We start from the raw sequence: 16,161 nt of genomic DNA, 5'->3' as shown, positions 1-16,161 counted from the left end.
TTATATTAGCCGATTTCATTAAAAAGTTAGTTCAAAACGAAATACATTGCTTATGATTCGTCAAGTTTGCCAAATTACATATTCATTTACTTTTACAAATGCATTTGTAAACGTTAACAGCAGTGTCATAATATTCGTAATGCTATATATCTTGAATTTAATGACAGAATGTTTTACTGAAACAAAGTATTTATTAGTTCACGAAACAGGCAAGATAATTTTTTATACATAAAAATTATGTGTTATTCACTGTCATCATCACCCGGTATTCCCAAATTATTTATTTACGTACTAGTATTATTGGACGTTTTTATATGTAACATATACGTACTTACACACTTTCTATTTTTTATAAACTTTCGTTTCTGAATATTTGTATTTAATAATAAGACCCTACCTCATAAAACTGAATAAAAATGTTCAGCATTATAATGTTGATATTTGAATCTGACCAGAAGATACCCTAAAAGTACAACTTTCCTTTAGAACTTAGCATATGCCCCCTTATTTTCAACAAGCTCAGTCTGAATGTGCTGTTAACTGCCTGCAGACAAGAACGAGGCTCGAAGAGAGCTTATAAACATATTCCGCTTGTAGCAGCGACTGGAGACTGGTAGGCAGTGCCATAGTGATGCAGCCTATCGAGCAGGCCGACTTGTACTGCTGGGCTGATGTCAGAACGGAAGTATGTTAGTGTAGCTTGTAAGCAGCATACCAGAGGTTCCTTCAGTTTGTAACGTGACAATCTACCAGACTTCTGAGTGACCGTGATTTTCAAACTGCGTATCAAATGCATGATTTCATTGTGGTTTCGGTACAGGAATCATGCAGGATTGCTAGTTAATGCTGCTACCAGATCCATATAACAGCAATTTAACACTTAATTCGAATCTAAATAATTTTGTGGAAAAATGGATGTGCTGCCTAGCGGAGGAATCTTCGGCGAACTTCAGGTAGTTCATGACACAGGATTCTTTTCGGCTCAGCCTTCTCTGGAAGATCGTTGGCAGCAGGTAGGTCAAAACCCTTTACTTGCAAACACTCGCTAATCATAATATTGCTGGACTCATCTCGGACTGAACAGCGGAGAACTTCGAGGCGTCAAGTGGACAAGTGCCTTCGGTTTTTATGTAGTAGACACTTGCTGAACTAATTACTACGTACGTCTTTTGTCAGCAGAGATAAAATTAACTTTTTAAGAAAGCATAATGGCACTTCATGATTATATCAGTTTTTAGTATAAAATTTTGCACATTTCAAATAATAAACTACTTGTGAATAAGAACTCTAACCTTTGGCGGTTGGACTGTTCGATTAGTACTATCTAGTGTTGTAACTGTATACCAACGCAGCCAACTCGATTCCACGTCGGTCTAGACGAAATCCAAGTTAATAACGTAGAAGCATAAAATTATATAGCAGCTTCGTTGAACAGTAGTGTTGACATGCTTTCGTCATGATAATTGAAAATATGCATGAACTAGACCAGTAAAACACGGTGCTTAATGTAATGTATTTTATTATAAAACGGTTTGAACTTATACTTGAAAATGTAAGTTATTAATCACTGTATTTTAGAAATTAAAAAGATTAACCACCTAGGAGAAAAGAAAGCTATCGTTAAGGTTATTAGAAGTTAAGTTGATAAGACTTCGTGTTAACTAAAGTGTGGCTGGTTAATTACTTTGATAAATTCGGTAAAAAAACAACAAAAAAACCGAACAGTACAAACACTCGCAAGTTGGACGCCTAGCAGATTTTAACGTAATTTCATTGTATACTAAGATTCCAATTCTGTAATCAAAGAGTTAGTATTGCTGTTTTATTTATATGGTTTTGAGGGATTTCCAATCTCAGGCTTAAATAAGTCTTATAAAGTTATTCGCATAAAAGATTCAAACTCAAAATTGTATTGATCAACTGTATATATATATATAAGTGTGTGTGTGTGTGTGTGTGTGGAAACGTTATAAGTCGTCTGTCACTATGAGTTCTGTAATAAACGTCCGTTGCCGTTATTGAAGTGTGTTCGTACTATCAGCATTGAACTATGCTTGTGTTAAGCCTAAACTGTTACCAATGTTATTTATGAGTAATATGCACCACTGGTGAATTAAATTTACGTTAACCTGTAACTTATGGCGAGTTTTTATTTTGCTTAGCAATAACCATTAGTGTTTTTGTGCTAATCTGTCACATCTGTTACATTGTGTATTCCTGATCACAATTTACCTTATATTAGTTTCATTTACAACTTAACAGTAGTTACTTGTAATGGTGTTCTTTGTTACTAGTAGTGTTTTATGTATTTATTCATCTACCAGCTATGATAATTTACATTAAAAATTTCTGGTGAGTTGTGTTTATTTTCATCTGTCACCATTAAAGATTTATGTGTTTGTTAATCTTTGAGATATGATAATTCACTTTAAGGATTTCTTATGAGTTGTGTTTGTTTTCAGCCGTCACCATTAAATATTTGTGTATTTATTCATCTACCAGCTATAATAATCTACTTTTAGGATTTCTGGTGTGTTGTTGCTCAACAGTAAATGCTTAGTAGTATGAGCATTTCTCATGATATGTGATAGTGTTCATCCGTCATCACCAGATATCACAACTGATATGTTTTGTTTCTGAATAATGCTCCACTGATGTATGGCATTAGTTGTTACGACTGGTGAGTTTCATTGTTAGTCTTTTGTGTCATCTTTACTGAACTCATTATTGGTAAGCTACGTTGGAAGTAATCTATGAACAATAGTGAACGCTTTTTTCATGGTTCTCGTCTGATATGAGCGGTAAAAGTTTTTGGCGTTAATCTGTTTCAAAAGTTCTGTTTCATGTCTCTCATATATCCCCATCTTTAATGTTTATGTTAAAACATTTCCCCTTTACGTGTTGTAAGTTTTTTTTTTCTACTTGCTCAGTTTTCACCAGTTATTTGTGATAGAATTCTTTTACACGTGTGTGCCATCAATGCTGAAGTTTGTTCCTGAAATGTGAGTTCCAAGGGTCTCATTTAATACCAATTTTTATTCGATATGAATCGTTTAGATTTATTTCTAATTTGAGGCTTACCACTCTTTTTTAATTGTGTAAGCATTGTAATAAATTCTAAACTATTATGGTTATCATATTGTGATACATATAGTCTTTCGAAATAAACATTTTGCTATGGTTGTTTAGTGTTTAGCTCCTACTTTAAAATCGTTTTGTATAAGTTACTATCATGCGAGAACTGTTATTTATAAACAATATATTTATTTATATGTAAGCATTATACATTAACATATTACAATATTTGAATGAAAACTTTTAATGACTATTCGAAATACTTGCATCACAAAGGTTATTACTTTTGAATTTAATACTCTGACATTATTTGTAGCAAAAATGATGTAGATCGTTAATTGACTATCAGTACTCTGGAATGCCTCACAACATCTCCTCATTATTCAAGGCTCAAAGATTAACGTGTGTGTAGAAGCGAATCTAACCAAGAGTCTGAAGGCACCATGGTACCTTCAGACAAGTTAAAAAGGATGTTGTAAAATTGCCATAACTCACTATACACGAACGAAATATTAGTCAACTTTTACCATAGCTGTTTCAGATGCTGAAATGACACTATTCGTATTCATCTTTGTTTGACATAAAGAGAAATAAAAAGGCAGTAGAATTGTTATTGTTTGTGCTCTTATTATTATTGAAGATCCACACGAAATACAATTCCAAGGGTAGGTGTAAATCTGAACTGGGGTTTGACAACTGTAACACATTTACTCCTGTCATCTTTATATGTTTACATGTTCTTCAAAGCCACAAGGTTACGCTAAGCTATTTAGTTAAGGTTGTTTTTTAAAATAACGAAATGAAGGAATGGTGTAGTACCTAAAACGCTGCATCGTTGTTGGTATCACCTTCCCTCACATCTAGGATTCGAATCACAGTTGGGCTTGAGTTTTATTCTCCGTTATTTGAAAAATAATATCCAACACAGGAGTTAGTGATATCCAATCATAAAATGTTCATGTACGAAATACATGTCAAGTTGAAATAAAGTGGTCATTCATATTCATATAAAGATATGTTGTTAAATAGTTGTATAAAAGGGAAAACCTTGTATACATGTAATGTAAGTGTGAATAAATTAAATAAGAAAACATTGTTGAATATCTCCCCTACCCGTTTATTGCAAATGAAATAAGTAGCAACATGACTATAAAAAAAAGGAAACCAAATTTTCGTCTGTTGTTTCTTATTTAATATATATACTTTAACATTACATATTTACAAATATTGGTCTTTTATATAATTTGACCCTTTCTAATGCTTCCCACTGGTACAGCGGTAATTCTTCGGATTTGCAACGATAAAATAAGGGGTTAGATTCACTTCAGTGGACTGAGCAGATAACCCAATGTGGCTTTGCTATAAGAAAACACACACATCTTTGTGTAACTGATCCCTTTACCCTAGCTTGGCTGTTTGTTCTTGCACATGTTAAATGTTCTTATCAGATAATTTAATTTTTTTTAGATGAGGATACCAAGGTTAGATTCTCTCGTGATATTTTAAATATTTCAGACTGTACTTATTGTATTTATTTCGAATCCTAACTACAATGTCAAAATTATCGGTGTAAAGCTCAATGCTGTTTGAATAAAACAAAAAGCGGGGAATTAATAGATTGGTTTTTAAGTTTACTTCCTACTCAAGTATTTTTTTGTTATATGCTACAACTATTACATTAAGAACGATTTGTTTTAAGAAGAGATACGACCTTTCGATTACTGGCGCAAACATTCTCAGGTACACAAGTTTTTAACGGTAAAGAAGGTATTAGCATTTAAATCCACATTAAACAATCTAACAATATATTTAAATTTTAGAACTGAAATTGGTCACTTATGTATGTGTATATTAATCCGCGGAAATTAAAAGATTACATAGGCCTGCGAGTTTAAACTTCATAAATTTTTTTTTTTTGTTTTAATGATAAATTTTTCATAATTCAGCTACGCAGAGTTCGAAAATAATATTCTTTTTCTTCTATCAGGTACATATTTTTTTTTTATAAATTGTGAAGAAAAAATGTATATTTCTTGAGAAAGTAAGTTCTTTTAGGCCGAAGTCTGGGCCCCAAAATTTCTTAACAATCCTTTGGAAGGTCCAGATCTCTCTGCAGATCATTAAGTTCACCTGGTGTGTAAAGTTCTGGTTCACCAGACATTTCAGGTTGAAACAATTTCTATCATCAGTTCTAATGATATCAGATTCAGAATAAAATAAACCTGTATCAAGAGTCTCCAGTGGAGCAGGTACAGGTACAACAGGTCCATGAGCAACAGGTGATATTGTAGATTTAAGGTTTGGACAAGAAATTTACTTTTTATTTCAAATGTTATAGCCTTGGACATTATATGAGCAGAAATAGCAGTCATCTCCGTGGTTTCTAGTCTCACGCCAGATCATTAAAATTTTAAAAGGCAAAACCTTTTTCTTATCTTTAGTCCATTGTCTCAACTCTTCAACACAAACGGTGGAAACTTTGTACGGAGCCCATGGTTTATATCGGTCCCGAAGTTCTATTACAGAATAAATAGGTTTAGCATGGCCAAATGGTTAAGGCACTCGACTCGTTATCTGAGGGTCGCGGGTTTGAATCCCCATCACACCAAACATGCTAGCTATTTCAGCCGTGGGGGCGTTATAAGGTGATGGTCAATCCGACTATTCATTGGTAAAAGAGTAGCCCAAGAATTGACAGTGGGTGGCGTTGACTAGCTGCCTTCTCTCTAGTTTTACACTGCTAAATTAGGGACGGCTAGCGCAGATAGCCCTCGTGTAGTTTTGCGCGAAATTAAAAAAACAAAACAAAATAAATACACTTTTTAACAAATTCTATGATGTTTTGTTTCTGTTTCTTTACAACAAGTTTACCACAAACGTAATATTTACACAACCTCTTGTTGCTATAAGGACGAATAAATAATGTTGAAAAGAAAAATAGTGTTAAAGAGCAAGCACTAACAATACTACCCAGAAATGACGCATCACGCGGTCTGTTAACCGTTTATATACTAACGGTGTGTTTCTTGTGACTTCTAGAACGATCGATAACGTCGCGACTGATCTAGAGAAATCTATAGCCAGAGGTTGTCAACATTTTAAACATATCATTATTTCAATAATAATGATTTGCTTAAGTAAAAGTACATACGACGTTTTGTGAAAAGTCTGTACGTAATGAAGGAAAATGGATATCATTTTTGGATTCAACACACAGAATTTACTGAGAACCTGTAAACATTTCAATATAATAAAACCATAACAGGCCTATGTTATTACCTTTCGGGGCATTAGCACAGGCCTCCTGGAAGGATCGCCTAAAGAAAAAACCACTGCAGTGTGTTATCTATCAGTCATTTGACACTAAAATGATGTTACCTAACGGACGCTTATCGTGGCAATTCGTACTGTCGTGACGTCAGTAATATGCGCACAAACCATGAATCACGAGAAGAATTATACCTTCTTTAGGCTACAATACAGCATACTACATATGGATTTCAAAGTCAAGAAACAAAGGGATCTGTTAGTCGTAATTTGGGTTTTACTTACTCTTGAAACAGAACACATTCGGGGACCCTGTGGAAGCACATCTAGCTTAATTGTAGCTGAACAGAAAGAGACTAAATATAAAAAAGTATGAAATATGTAAAATATTTGCATATGACTAAAAATATTTAGATTATAAGCCACCAGAGACATATCGATATGAGTCTGAGTAAGACCGTTTAATTGTATTAAGAAGAATTATCTGATTTTTTATGTTAATGTCATGTTCAAGATTTGATGCTGTGACGTTTTGCTCAGTAAAGTTGTGGTTGTTGTTGTTCATGAACTTGGGAAATGGATTTTTGGTGTTCTTGTAACCTGATCTTCAAGTTTCACCAATGTAAAACACTGAGCAATTGTAATACTTTATTTTGTATATGTTTTTTAGTGGAGTGAGTTCGCTATATAAATTTTTACACGCGTTTAATTTTCATTGCACGAGCGAAAACGAATCTATGTGTCATGTTATACTCGGTATGTTTTTATTTTTATTTATGTTTTGTTTGCCTATTTTTTTTCTGTGCAGCCATAAATGAATAATCTCTCAATTCACACGGACTGACACCAACACCTTTATCAGTTCTAAAGTTTAAATACATTTTTAGATTGTTGAATGTGGATTTGAATATTTTTCTTTACCATTAAAACTTGTGTACTTGAGAAAGACTGCGCCAATGATCAAAACGTAGTATCTGTTCTAAAAACAAATTGTGCTTATTATAAAAGCTGTAACTTGTAACAAAAAAACAAAGTGGGGAAGCCGCAATGTCTGTATATCAAGAGATACCCACTAATGGTTCCCAGTTACACCTTTATACTTACAAAAATACTAGCATTTACTCATAGTTATTATAGAACTAACATATGTCAACTACATGATTATTATAGAATTTCAGTTTATCACACGTTACTTATTTAAGATTCTGTTAATTTTATGTTCTATGCGAGATAAGAACAACTGCTATATAACACGCTGATTCTTTATAAGACAAAAGCAGAATGCTCTGGAAAATTGTTTTTTAGCTAGTCAACTCTTACTGGTGGTTATTTGATCTTTTAGTGTGTTTTTCTTCCTATCTCAAGATTTTAGTTGATTCATATTTTCAGTGAATTTTATATTTTTAACGTAATTAGGAATACTAAATTATTTTTCTGGTTAGGCGATAACTTGTGCGACATGTTCTCAATTGTTACACTAGTAATAGAGTAACTAAACAAACTTCGATTAGAAAGTTGACATCATAAACAAATTTGGGAACGACATAAAAATGTCAGCCAATCAGGCGCCGCATGAACTTGCTTCCATGGCAACCTCGTTGTCTAGGTAATAAACAATCATGTTTGAGATCTTTCTTTGAAACGTTATTATATTGCGCTTGCGTAAAATTCACTTTGAACATATGTGTCACTTGAGCACTTTTGAATTATTTTATACCTGGACTTCGTTTCACCATTATAATACATATATAGTGTTTGAAATATATAAAAGTAATACAAAACTAAACATTGACACTGTGTGTTTTTGATACTGGTAGATTTTTGTAAACGCTTTTCTAATCACTGGGAAATTTATATATATTTTATTCTTAGTTCTTGTTTTCAAATTATTAGTAAACTATAAAGCGTCTCTCTTAGTACAATATTACACACGCATTGAAAATGCTGTAAGCCGTTTATATAGTCAACAATAATTTATTGTGACAAGTCAAACAATCAGATTCTCGAGAAGCTTCTATATGTTTTATCGTGTAGTAATGAATCTCATTCTCTTGTACATGCTTTACCATGCTTACAAGAACAAGAAGCGTTTGGGTTGGTTTGTTTTCAATTTCGCGCAAAGCTACACGAGGGCTATCTGCACTTGCCGTCCCTAATTTAACGGTGTAAGACTAGAGAGAAGATAGCTAGTCATCACAACCCACCGCCAACTCTTGGGCCACTTTTTGCTAGCGAATAGTGGAACTGACCATAACATCATAACGCCCCTACAGCTGATAGGGCAAGCATGTTTGGTGTGACGGAGATTCGAACTCGCGAGCCTCGGATTACAGGTCGAGTGCCTTAACCACTTCGCCATGCCGGGCCCGAGAAGCGTTTCATGTTCATTTCTTAAGTACATTTTGTTTATTCTATCAGCATTAGTTTCCTAGTTCAAAAGACGGTATTTAACCTCTTTATTTGGAAAAGTCTTTATTTCAGAATAGTTGGAGAGCAGCCACATCTGCAGGATGACCTGGCAGATCCAGCAAATTTGTAGGGAGGGGGCTAATAAATGAATTTCATAATAAGTCAAATGTAAATCAGTACTATTTATTAACTGCAGATTTAGTAAACTACAAACACTATCTTTAGATAGACAATATAACAAATACTAACTGTAATATTTATAATAAATATAAATAATGACATCGAATTTTTTGTTCAACGTCAAGAAAATAATCGCTCTCCATTGGCATAGCGAGATGCCTGCGGATTTATACTCTTAGCAACTGAGTTTCCATATCTAAGGTTAGCAAAGCATACATAGTCTTTTGTGTAAACTTGTGTTTAATAACAAAAAAAGAACAAACTGTAAGAAAGTTATAATGAAAAACTACAAAATAATAGGTTTATATGAAAAGAATAAAAATAGAATTGTCATAATGACACAATTTCAAACATATTTTACAATTAAACATCCAGTTTTTGATTATTTGTTTTTGTTGTTGTTTTTTCTCTTAATCGAGGTCTCATTTGTACTGATTTCTCAGCATATGAAAAAAAAAGAATAATGGTACATCATACCTCATAAACACAATGTCAGAGTATATCAAATCTCGTGAAGAAAGTGTCAAAGGAATCTGAGTATGTCAAATTTCACAAAGAAATGTCAGAAGAGAAATCTGTAGGTATCAAACCTCGTAAAAAATGTCAAATAATTTGAGTACATCAGATCTCATAAAATCTCGGAAGCTGAATATATCAAATTCCACAAAGAAATGCCAAAGAAATCTAAGTATATCAAATTTCATAAAGAAATGTCAGAAGATGTTTGTTTGTTTTTTGAATTTCGCGCAAAGTTACATGAGGGCTATCTGCGCTTATCGTCCCTAATTTTGCAGTATAAAATTGGAGGGAAGGCAGCTAGTCATCACCACCCAACGCCAACTCTTAGGCTACTCTTTTGCCAATGAATAATGGGATTCACCGTCACATTATAACGCCCCCACGGCTGAAAGGGCGAGCATGTTTGGTGCGACTGAGATTCGAACCCGCGACCCTCAGATTACGCCTCGAACGCCTTAACCCCCCTAGCCATGCCGGGCCAAATGTCAGAAGAACCTGGGTATATCAAACATTATAAAGTAAATATCAAAGGAATTTCAATATATTAAAACCCACGATGAAGTGCTAAAGAAATCTTGATATATCAAACCTTGTAAAAAACATCAGAGAATCTGGGTATTTCAAATCTTGTAAAGGGATTCGTGGATATTAAATCTGATAAAGAAATGCCATAGGAATGAGTGTATCAAATGCCATTAAAAATACCAGAGAAATCAGAGCATGTCAGGTTTCATAAAAAATGTCAGAGGAATCCGGATCTATCAAATCTCATAAAGGCATGCTGGATAATATTTTTAGCCCTCTTTATTTGCAAGTAAAATAGCGTAACTCAAATAACATTTCATAGGTTTTATTTAAGTTGGTTAACATGTAATGCTTTGCGAATGATTAATTATTTATATACAAGGTAGTGGTCATTGAAGTCACAAGTTCTCGATTGACGTTTAGGTATTATACACCTGAGGAAATGAAATAGGTGAGTATTTTAATTTAAAGTGTACTTGTGTAAATTTTAATTCATTTCGCACTGAAAACTTTGATATCCCATTGTTAATATAATTCTTTGCGACCAAAGGAAAAAAATGTGAGGAGAACAGAAATTAAAATAAAACACACGTACAAAACAGCTGATACAAAAACAAAACACTATACATGTTTTTAGGTTTCCTAAATGTCACCGTTGCATAAAGCAAAGGCTGAAAGCTTGCTATGCATTGTCAGATTGATGAATCATTCATGGATATGTTTAAGCATTCTGCACTCTTTGTCTGCCACAACAACCACTTTGTTCTCACAAAGTAGTATGTTTAAATTAGATAACTGGGCATATATGATAAAATACACATACTGATTTGTGAAAGATTTTAAAGAATTTAAGTGGAATGAAATATCTCTATCATGAAATTAACAAATATGTTTCTTTGTTTCTAATTTGACCGGAACAAGAAAATACGATATAAAATAAAATCCATTTTTACAAACAAACAAGAAAACCCTCAGTTTCACCACCCCAGACTGCTTCTCGTTTGTTCTTTGCTCGAAAGTTATGTGGATAACAGATTAGACCAAACAACAGGTCTTTGAGTTTGTCTCACCAACCAGCTTTAAAGTTAACCAAACCTGAAACGTATTTAACTTTAAAGTTTGGAGGGTGAAAAACAAGTTCTTGGACCTCCTCACAACAGGATAGCCAAGAATGTCCTTGAGTGTTGAAATAAGCACAAGTCTCACTCTCAGAATCTATAAACACACACAAAACATACAGATAGAACAGATTATATTAGTTGGCCCGGCACGGCCAGGTGGTTAAGGCAATCGACTCGTAATCTGAGGATGGCGGGTTCGAATCCCATTATTCATTGGTAAAAGAGTAGTCCAAGAGTTGGCGGTGGGTGGCAATGACTAGCTGCCTTCCATCTAGTCTTACACTGCAAAATTAGGAACGGCTAACGCAGATAGCCCTCATGTAGCTTTGCGCGAAATTAAAAACAAAACAAACAAATTATATTAATTCTAAACAGTGACCCTACACTATGATTTCACTTATTTACATTCAAAATAGCTGCAAGAGTCTAACTGTTGGGCACTGTCAAGGTTGTGACATTACTGTAACAGGTAAGTCTACCCTGAACCTATCAACGTTTTCTAAAAAATCTCGAAATGAGCAAGTGAGGAAACGCGCAGAGTAATTCTCGGATACTTAAATGAGAAATACATTTGACTATGTTTGATGTCTGAAGTATCAACCAGACTATGTTATTATATTGATGAAATGATAATATGAAATTATTCTATCACGATATTGTAATTTTTAAATGAAAGACGTGGAGTGTTTCACTTCATATATTAACATATGTTATTGTTTTAGCGCCACAATGGGCCATATGCGTTATATCTACCGCGGGGGAATCGAATCCCGAATTTTAGCGATGTAAATCCTTAAACATAGCACTGACCTACAGGCGTCACGCTAAACTTAATACATGTGTAACTCAGAAGACGTTTGAAGTCTTTGATGTTTACAATAAAATGTAATTTTATTGCGTTATTATCCATTTAATATTACAACATCTTTTGTAATAATAGATTATCATGACTCGTTTCAACCCTAACTTTTCACTAAGTTTTTCATGATAATTATTATTTTAAATACTCTCCTAAGACCAGCTTCATTATTTACATCTCAAATCTGTGAACTTTGATGGTTTTTCTTAACGTGTCAGAAACTTTTAATTAATTCACCGAATGAATATGTTCTGTTTATGCATTCTAGCAGAGGTGAAAATCATTTTCATAATTTTCCAATTACGGTGATATAACTAATATTATCTCTAATTTAAAAGTGACAACATTAACACAACGTGATTCGTTTTAACTTCTCTGCATGCATCAGTTATTAAGGAACAAACGTATGCGCGCGTGAGTTTACATAATCCAGTCTTTCTCTATCACTTTTTTATGTCGTTTTAATTGTAATACTTTGCTGTCTGTGGCATTTTATCCTTCTAAAGATCCCAACGCAGTCAAGTCTCACTTATAATGTGATGGTCAATCCCACTATTCGTTGGTAAAAGAATAGCCCAAGAGTTGGCGGTGGGTGGTGATGACTAACTGCCTTCCCTCTAGTCTTACACTGCTAAATTAGAGATGGCTAGCGCAGATAGCCCTCGTCTAGCTTTGCGTGAAATTCAAAACAAACCAAACCAAAGAAAGAAATAACACATAGTACAATTTGTTTTGTTTTTGAATTTCGCACAAAGCTACTCGAGGGCTATTTGTGCTAGCCGTCCCTAATTTAGCAGTGTAAGACCAGAGGGAAGGCAACTAGTCATCACCACCCACCGCCAACTCTTGGGCCACTCTTTTACCAACGAATAGTGGGATTGACCGTAACATTATAACGCCCCACGGCTGAAAGGGCGAGCATGTTTGGCGCGATGGGGATGCGAACCCGCGACCCTCAGATTACGAGTCGCACGCCTTAACACGCTTAGTCATGCCGGGCCAAACGTGTTGTCAGAAGTGGGATTCGAACCCACGCCTCCATTTAGAGACCAGAACATAGTATAGAAGGGTTAAGTAGGAATGTGGTATTCACAATTAAAAAGAATAGGATCAGACACAAAGCACTATAAGTTAATACAAGACGCAGAATTAGTAATCTGAACAAAATGAAATAAAAATGTCGGATAAAAAAAAGAACGCATTCATTATACTTTTAAAATAATTTAGTAGTAGTGAATAGTGCATAATATTAAGTAGAATGGAAGTAGGATAAACTCAAAATACAAAATCAAAATAAACCAGTTGTTGTTCTATAGGACATGGGTAAACATTATGCTCCTTAGAGCCCTATTCCAATGGTTCTCTATCTCTACAAGCATTCAACAAACTTATTGAATGATATGATGAACTGAGTTTCTTCCTCTAGATTGAGCTTAGAATGGTAACACATACTTTAACCAGTCACCTCGTAAAAGAAAAGTCTGTTTTCTGGGTGTGATAAAGTTACAATGATTCCAGTTCTACAACTGGTTTCTGACATTTTACATCCATTTTCTTTCCGATAACCATTTCAACTAGAATCTGAATAACTGAATACGTATCTGTATTGGCACAACGTTCACATTCACGCATATAATTAATTATTGCAAATGCAGTCTCATTTTCGGGCAGAATATTTAGTGTTTGTTCTGATATTGATTCTATCTCTGAAATAGATAGAATCAACATGCCATAGAACCTCCTAGCAAGTGGAAATTGATACGTTCTATTTTTCAACATAAATCTATGCAGTTGGCTTTATTTTAAGACAGTCTTATAAGCAAGAGATTGTTATTTTGTTGAACTACAGTTCATCTTTTGTTTAGATGAAACTGGTTAACAATTTCTCTAGTAGTTCCATTCTTAAGATAACAATGCCCAAACTAAAATCAGAAATGAATACTTTCGTACGATGAGCGACAGAACCGAGGTCTGGTCAGAAATACATCTCTCTGTTAACATTTAGCGTATTGCCATCTGCCATAATAAAGTTTATGTTAAATGGCTTCACTTTAAATTAGCAGGAACAGCTGCAGTCACTGCTTGTTCTTGACCCTCTTGGTTTATGCTGCAACATCATCTAAATCACAATTTGTACTTACTGCTCTCAGAATCTTGACAACCCACATCCAAGGTCTTGGCAAGCGAATCCAAAATGAATTTATATCTATCACGATCTAAGCAGCTTTGGAGGAGATCTCCTACTGTATAAATTATACAGTTGTAAGAACTATATCTGTGAATCCCTTTTGTTTTATAGAGAATTATGACAGCTACAACACAACACTTTGTGACATCTGCAGCAGCAAAACTGTTGGATATCATTGTGGTCGAGCCTTGCTGGTCATTTTGACCCTTAAAACTGTTCAGTAGCAGAATTGGCTACAATAATCACTGCTCTTGTTTATTGTTTTCAGCATTTAGTTTAATGTAACCGCCCTCGAACCATATCAAAACAAAAACAGATTTGAATAGAAATGTTGTCCTTAAGCCTCATGTGATGTTGCATGGGTTTACTTTGTACCCTCTAAGAACTTTTGATAAGGGCTTTCCATGATTCATAGATGGCATACTTATATTGTCTAGATAAACACTCAGTTTCTGGTAAGGCCTAAGCATTAAAGCCTTGAACCTATTATTTCATAAAATCAAAAATAACTGTTCCAGAACCTTCTCAGTTATCCTTTTAAAACTGTTGAAATAAACTGTTTCATTTCACTACCAGTGTAAAACAGAATGACAAAGAGATACTAACGTCTCACCGCCTGCGTTCTTGAGACTTTATAAGTGATTGGGCAAGGTTCTTTTCTTCCTCCATGTATATCCTAATGAATGCGGGGCTCTCGAATGAGGGATATACTCTGTCATTTCATTCTACACATATTTCTATTACCAGAAATGGTCTCATGACATTTTCTGTATGCCTTTTGGCATGGAGGTTCCCTGATTATTCAAGAGATTCTCAGCATCATGGTAAAATGTTTGTTGCTCTACTTCTTACGTTTTATTAATAACATGCACCTCACATCTATCCATGGTCGTAAGTGATCCAGAGAGCATTTGGTAATGCCAGAATAACCATGGGTTGCGTAGGGGTCACAAAATAAATCACACAATTTGGTCTTGAGATACTCAGACAGGACAACATCATCATGACTCATCCCTGCTGCCAAACATTACTGAACACAGAAGAGCTGGTGTAAGAAACAGAATCCCTCATGTCATTTTTAACTATTTTGTCCTTAAAAAGTCTATAATAAGTGTTGGCGTAGCTTCCACTATGGCTGTTAAAAGAGACCTCTGTTCAAAAGAGGAGATTTGTTCTTCTTGCACTGTTAGACTTAGACTTTTCCCTTACTTGAAATGCAGTTCCATCATATTTACCGGAAGTTGAATATGGGCTTTAGAAACTTATCTACCATGATCACAATTTTAAAACTCAACGCAAGCAGAAAGGTAAACGAAACAAAGAAGCACTTTCCAGACAAATTGAAAGAAAACAAATCCACCATTACGAGCACTAAACAACTTAATCATGGTATTATAAGGCAAAACTATATTGCAAATCTGCGGTATGGGAGGTTTAGAAGGCCTTGTTTGTGAATGAATAAACTGAAAGCGGACAACAAAGGCTCAAACGCGAGTGTAAAACACATAAAAGTAACCTTCATTTCTTACACAAACAGTCAAGACGTTATGAATATGACAGTTTCACCTAGTACAAGTTTAAACGTTTTGGCTGCTAGACTGAGGAAGTTCATATCTTCATGTGGTAAGAGACTGCATGATTGTATACTAACTCATCAGTTGTGTCTGTACTACCTTTTCAAGGGGGATCAAAATCCTATTGTAATATCTGACAATACTAGATTTATTAAATCGGTAATCATCCTCACTATTCATATTCAAGGGGAGATAAACTCCCATATCATACAAACTTTTACAAACCTTTACAACGCTTTTGCTTCAGTGTGGCCCACGTCACGTGAGTGAAGCAACACAAAAGCCTGAAAAAGGGGTATTTGTTCTATAGGATGAACATTATGATATGTAACATTACTTCAAAGGGATAATTCATGAATTATAGCTTACAAGTAGTAAAGTGCTGTTCAAAAGAACATTATCTAAGTACAGAACTCCTTCAGGAACATGTTTGAATAATATTCC

General features: G+C 34.4%; 1 protein-coding gene across 5 annotated transcripts in view; it reads left to right on the top strand.

Annotated features, from left to right (window-relative positions):
• The first annotated feature begins 498 nt into the window (after window positions 1-498).
• The window catches only part of LOC143222020 (Krueppel-like factor 6), a 116,492-nt gene continuing 100,829 nt past the window's right edge, over window positions 499-16,161 (top strand). Inside the window, exon 1 of one of the 5 annotated variants that reach the window (XR_013011917.1) lies at window positions 499-1,013. Coding sequence is in view for 3 of the 5 variants with exons in the window: in XM_076447830.1 (XP_076303945.1) it covers window positions 912-1,013 (102 nt within the window). In the remaining 2 variants the exon portion in view is untranslated. The remainder of the gene's footprint in view (window positions 1,014-16,161) is intronic. The other 4 variants (XM_076447830.1, XR_013011920.1, XM_076447831.1 and 1 more) reach the window with 4 other exon arrangements.

The sequence above is a fragment of the Tachypleus tridentatus genome, chromosome 8 (genome assembly GCF_004210375.1).
Source record: "Tachypleus tridentatus isolate NWPU-2018 chromosome 8, ASM421037v1, whole genome shotgun sequence".
Classification (NCBI taxonomy): Eukaryota; Metazoa; Arthropoda; class Merostomata; order Xiphosura; family Limulidae; genus Tachypleus; species Tachypleus tridentatus.
The sequence above is the reverse complement of the archived record's forward strand: the minus strand, read 5'-3'. Positions and strand labels throughout refer to the sequence as shown.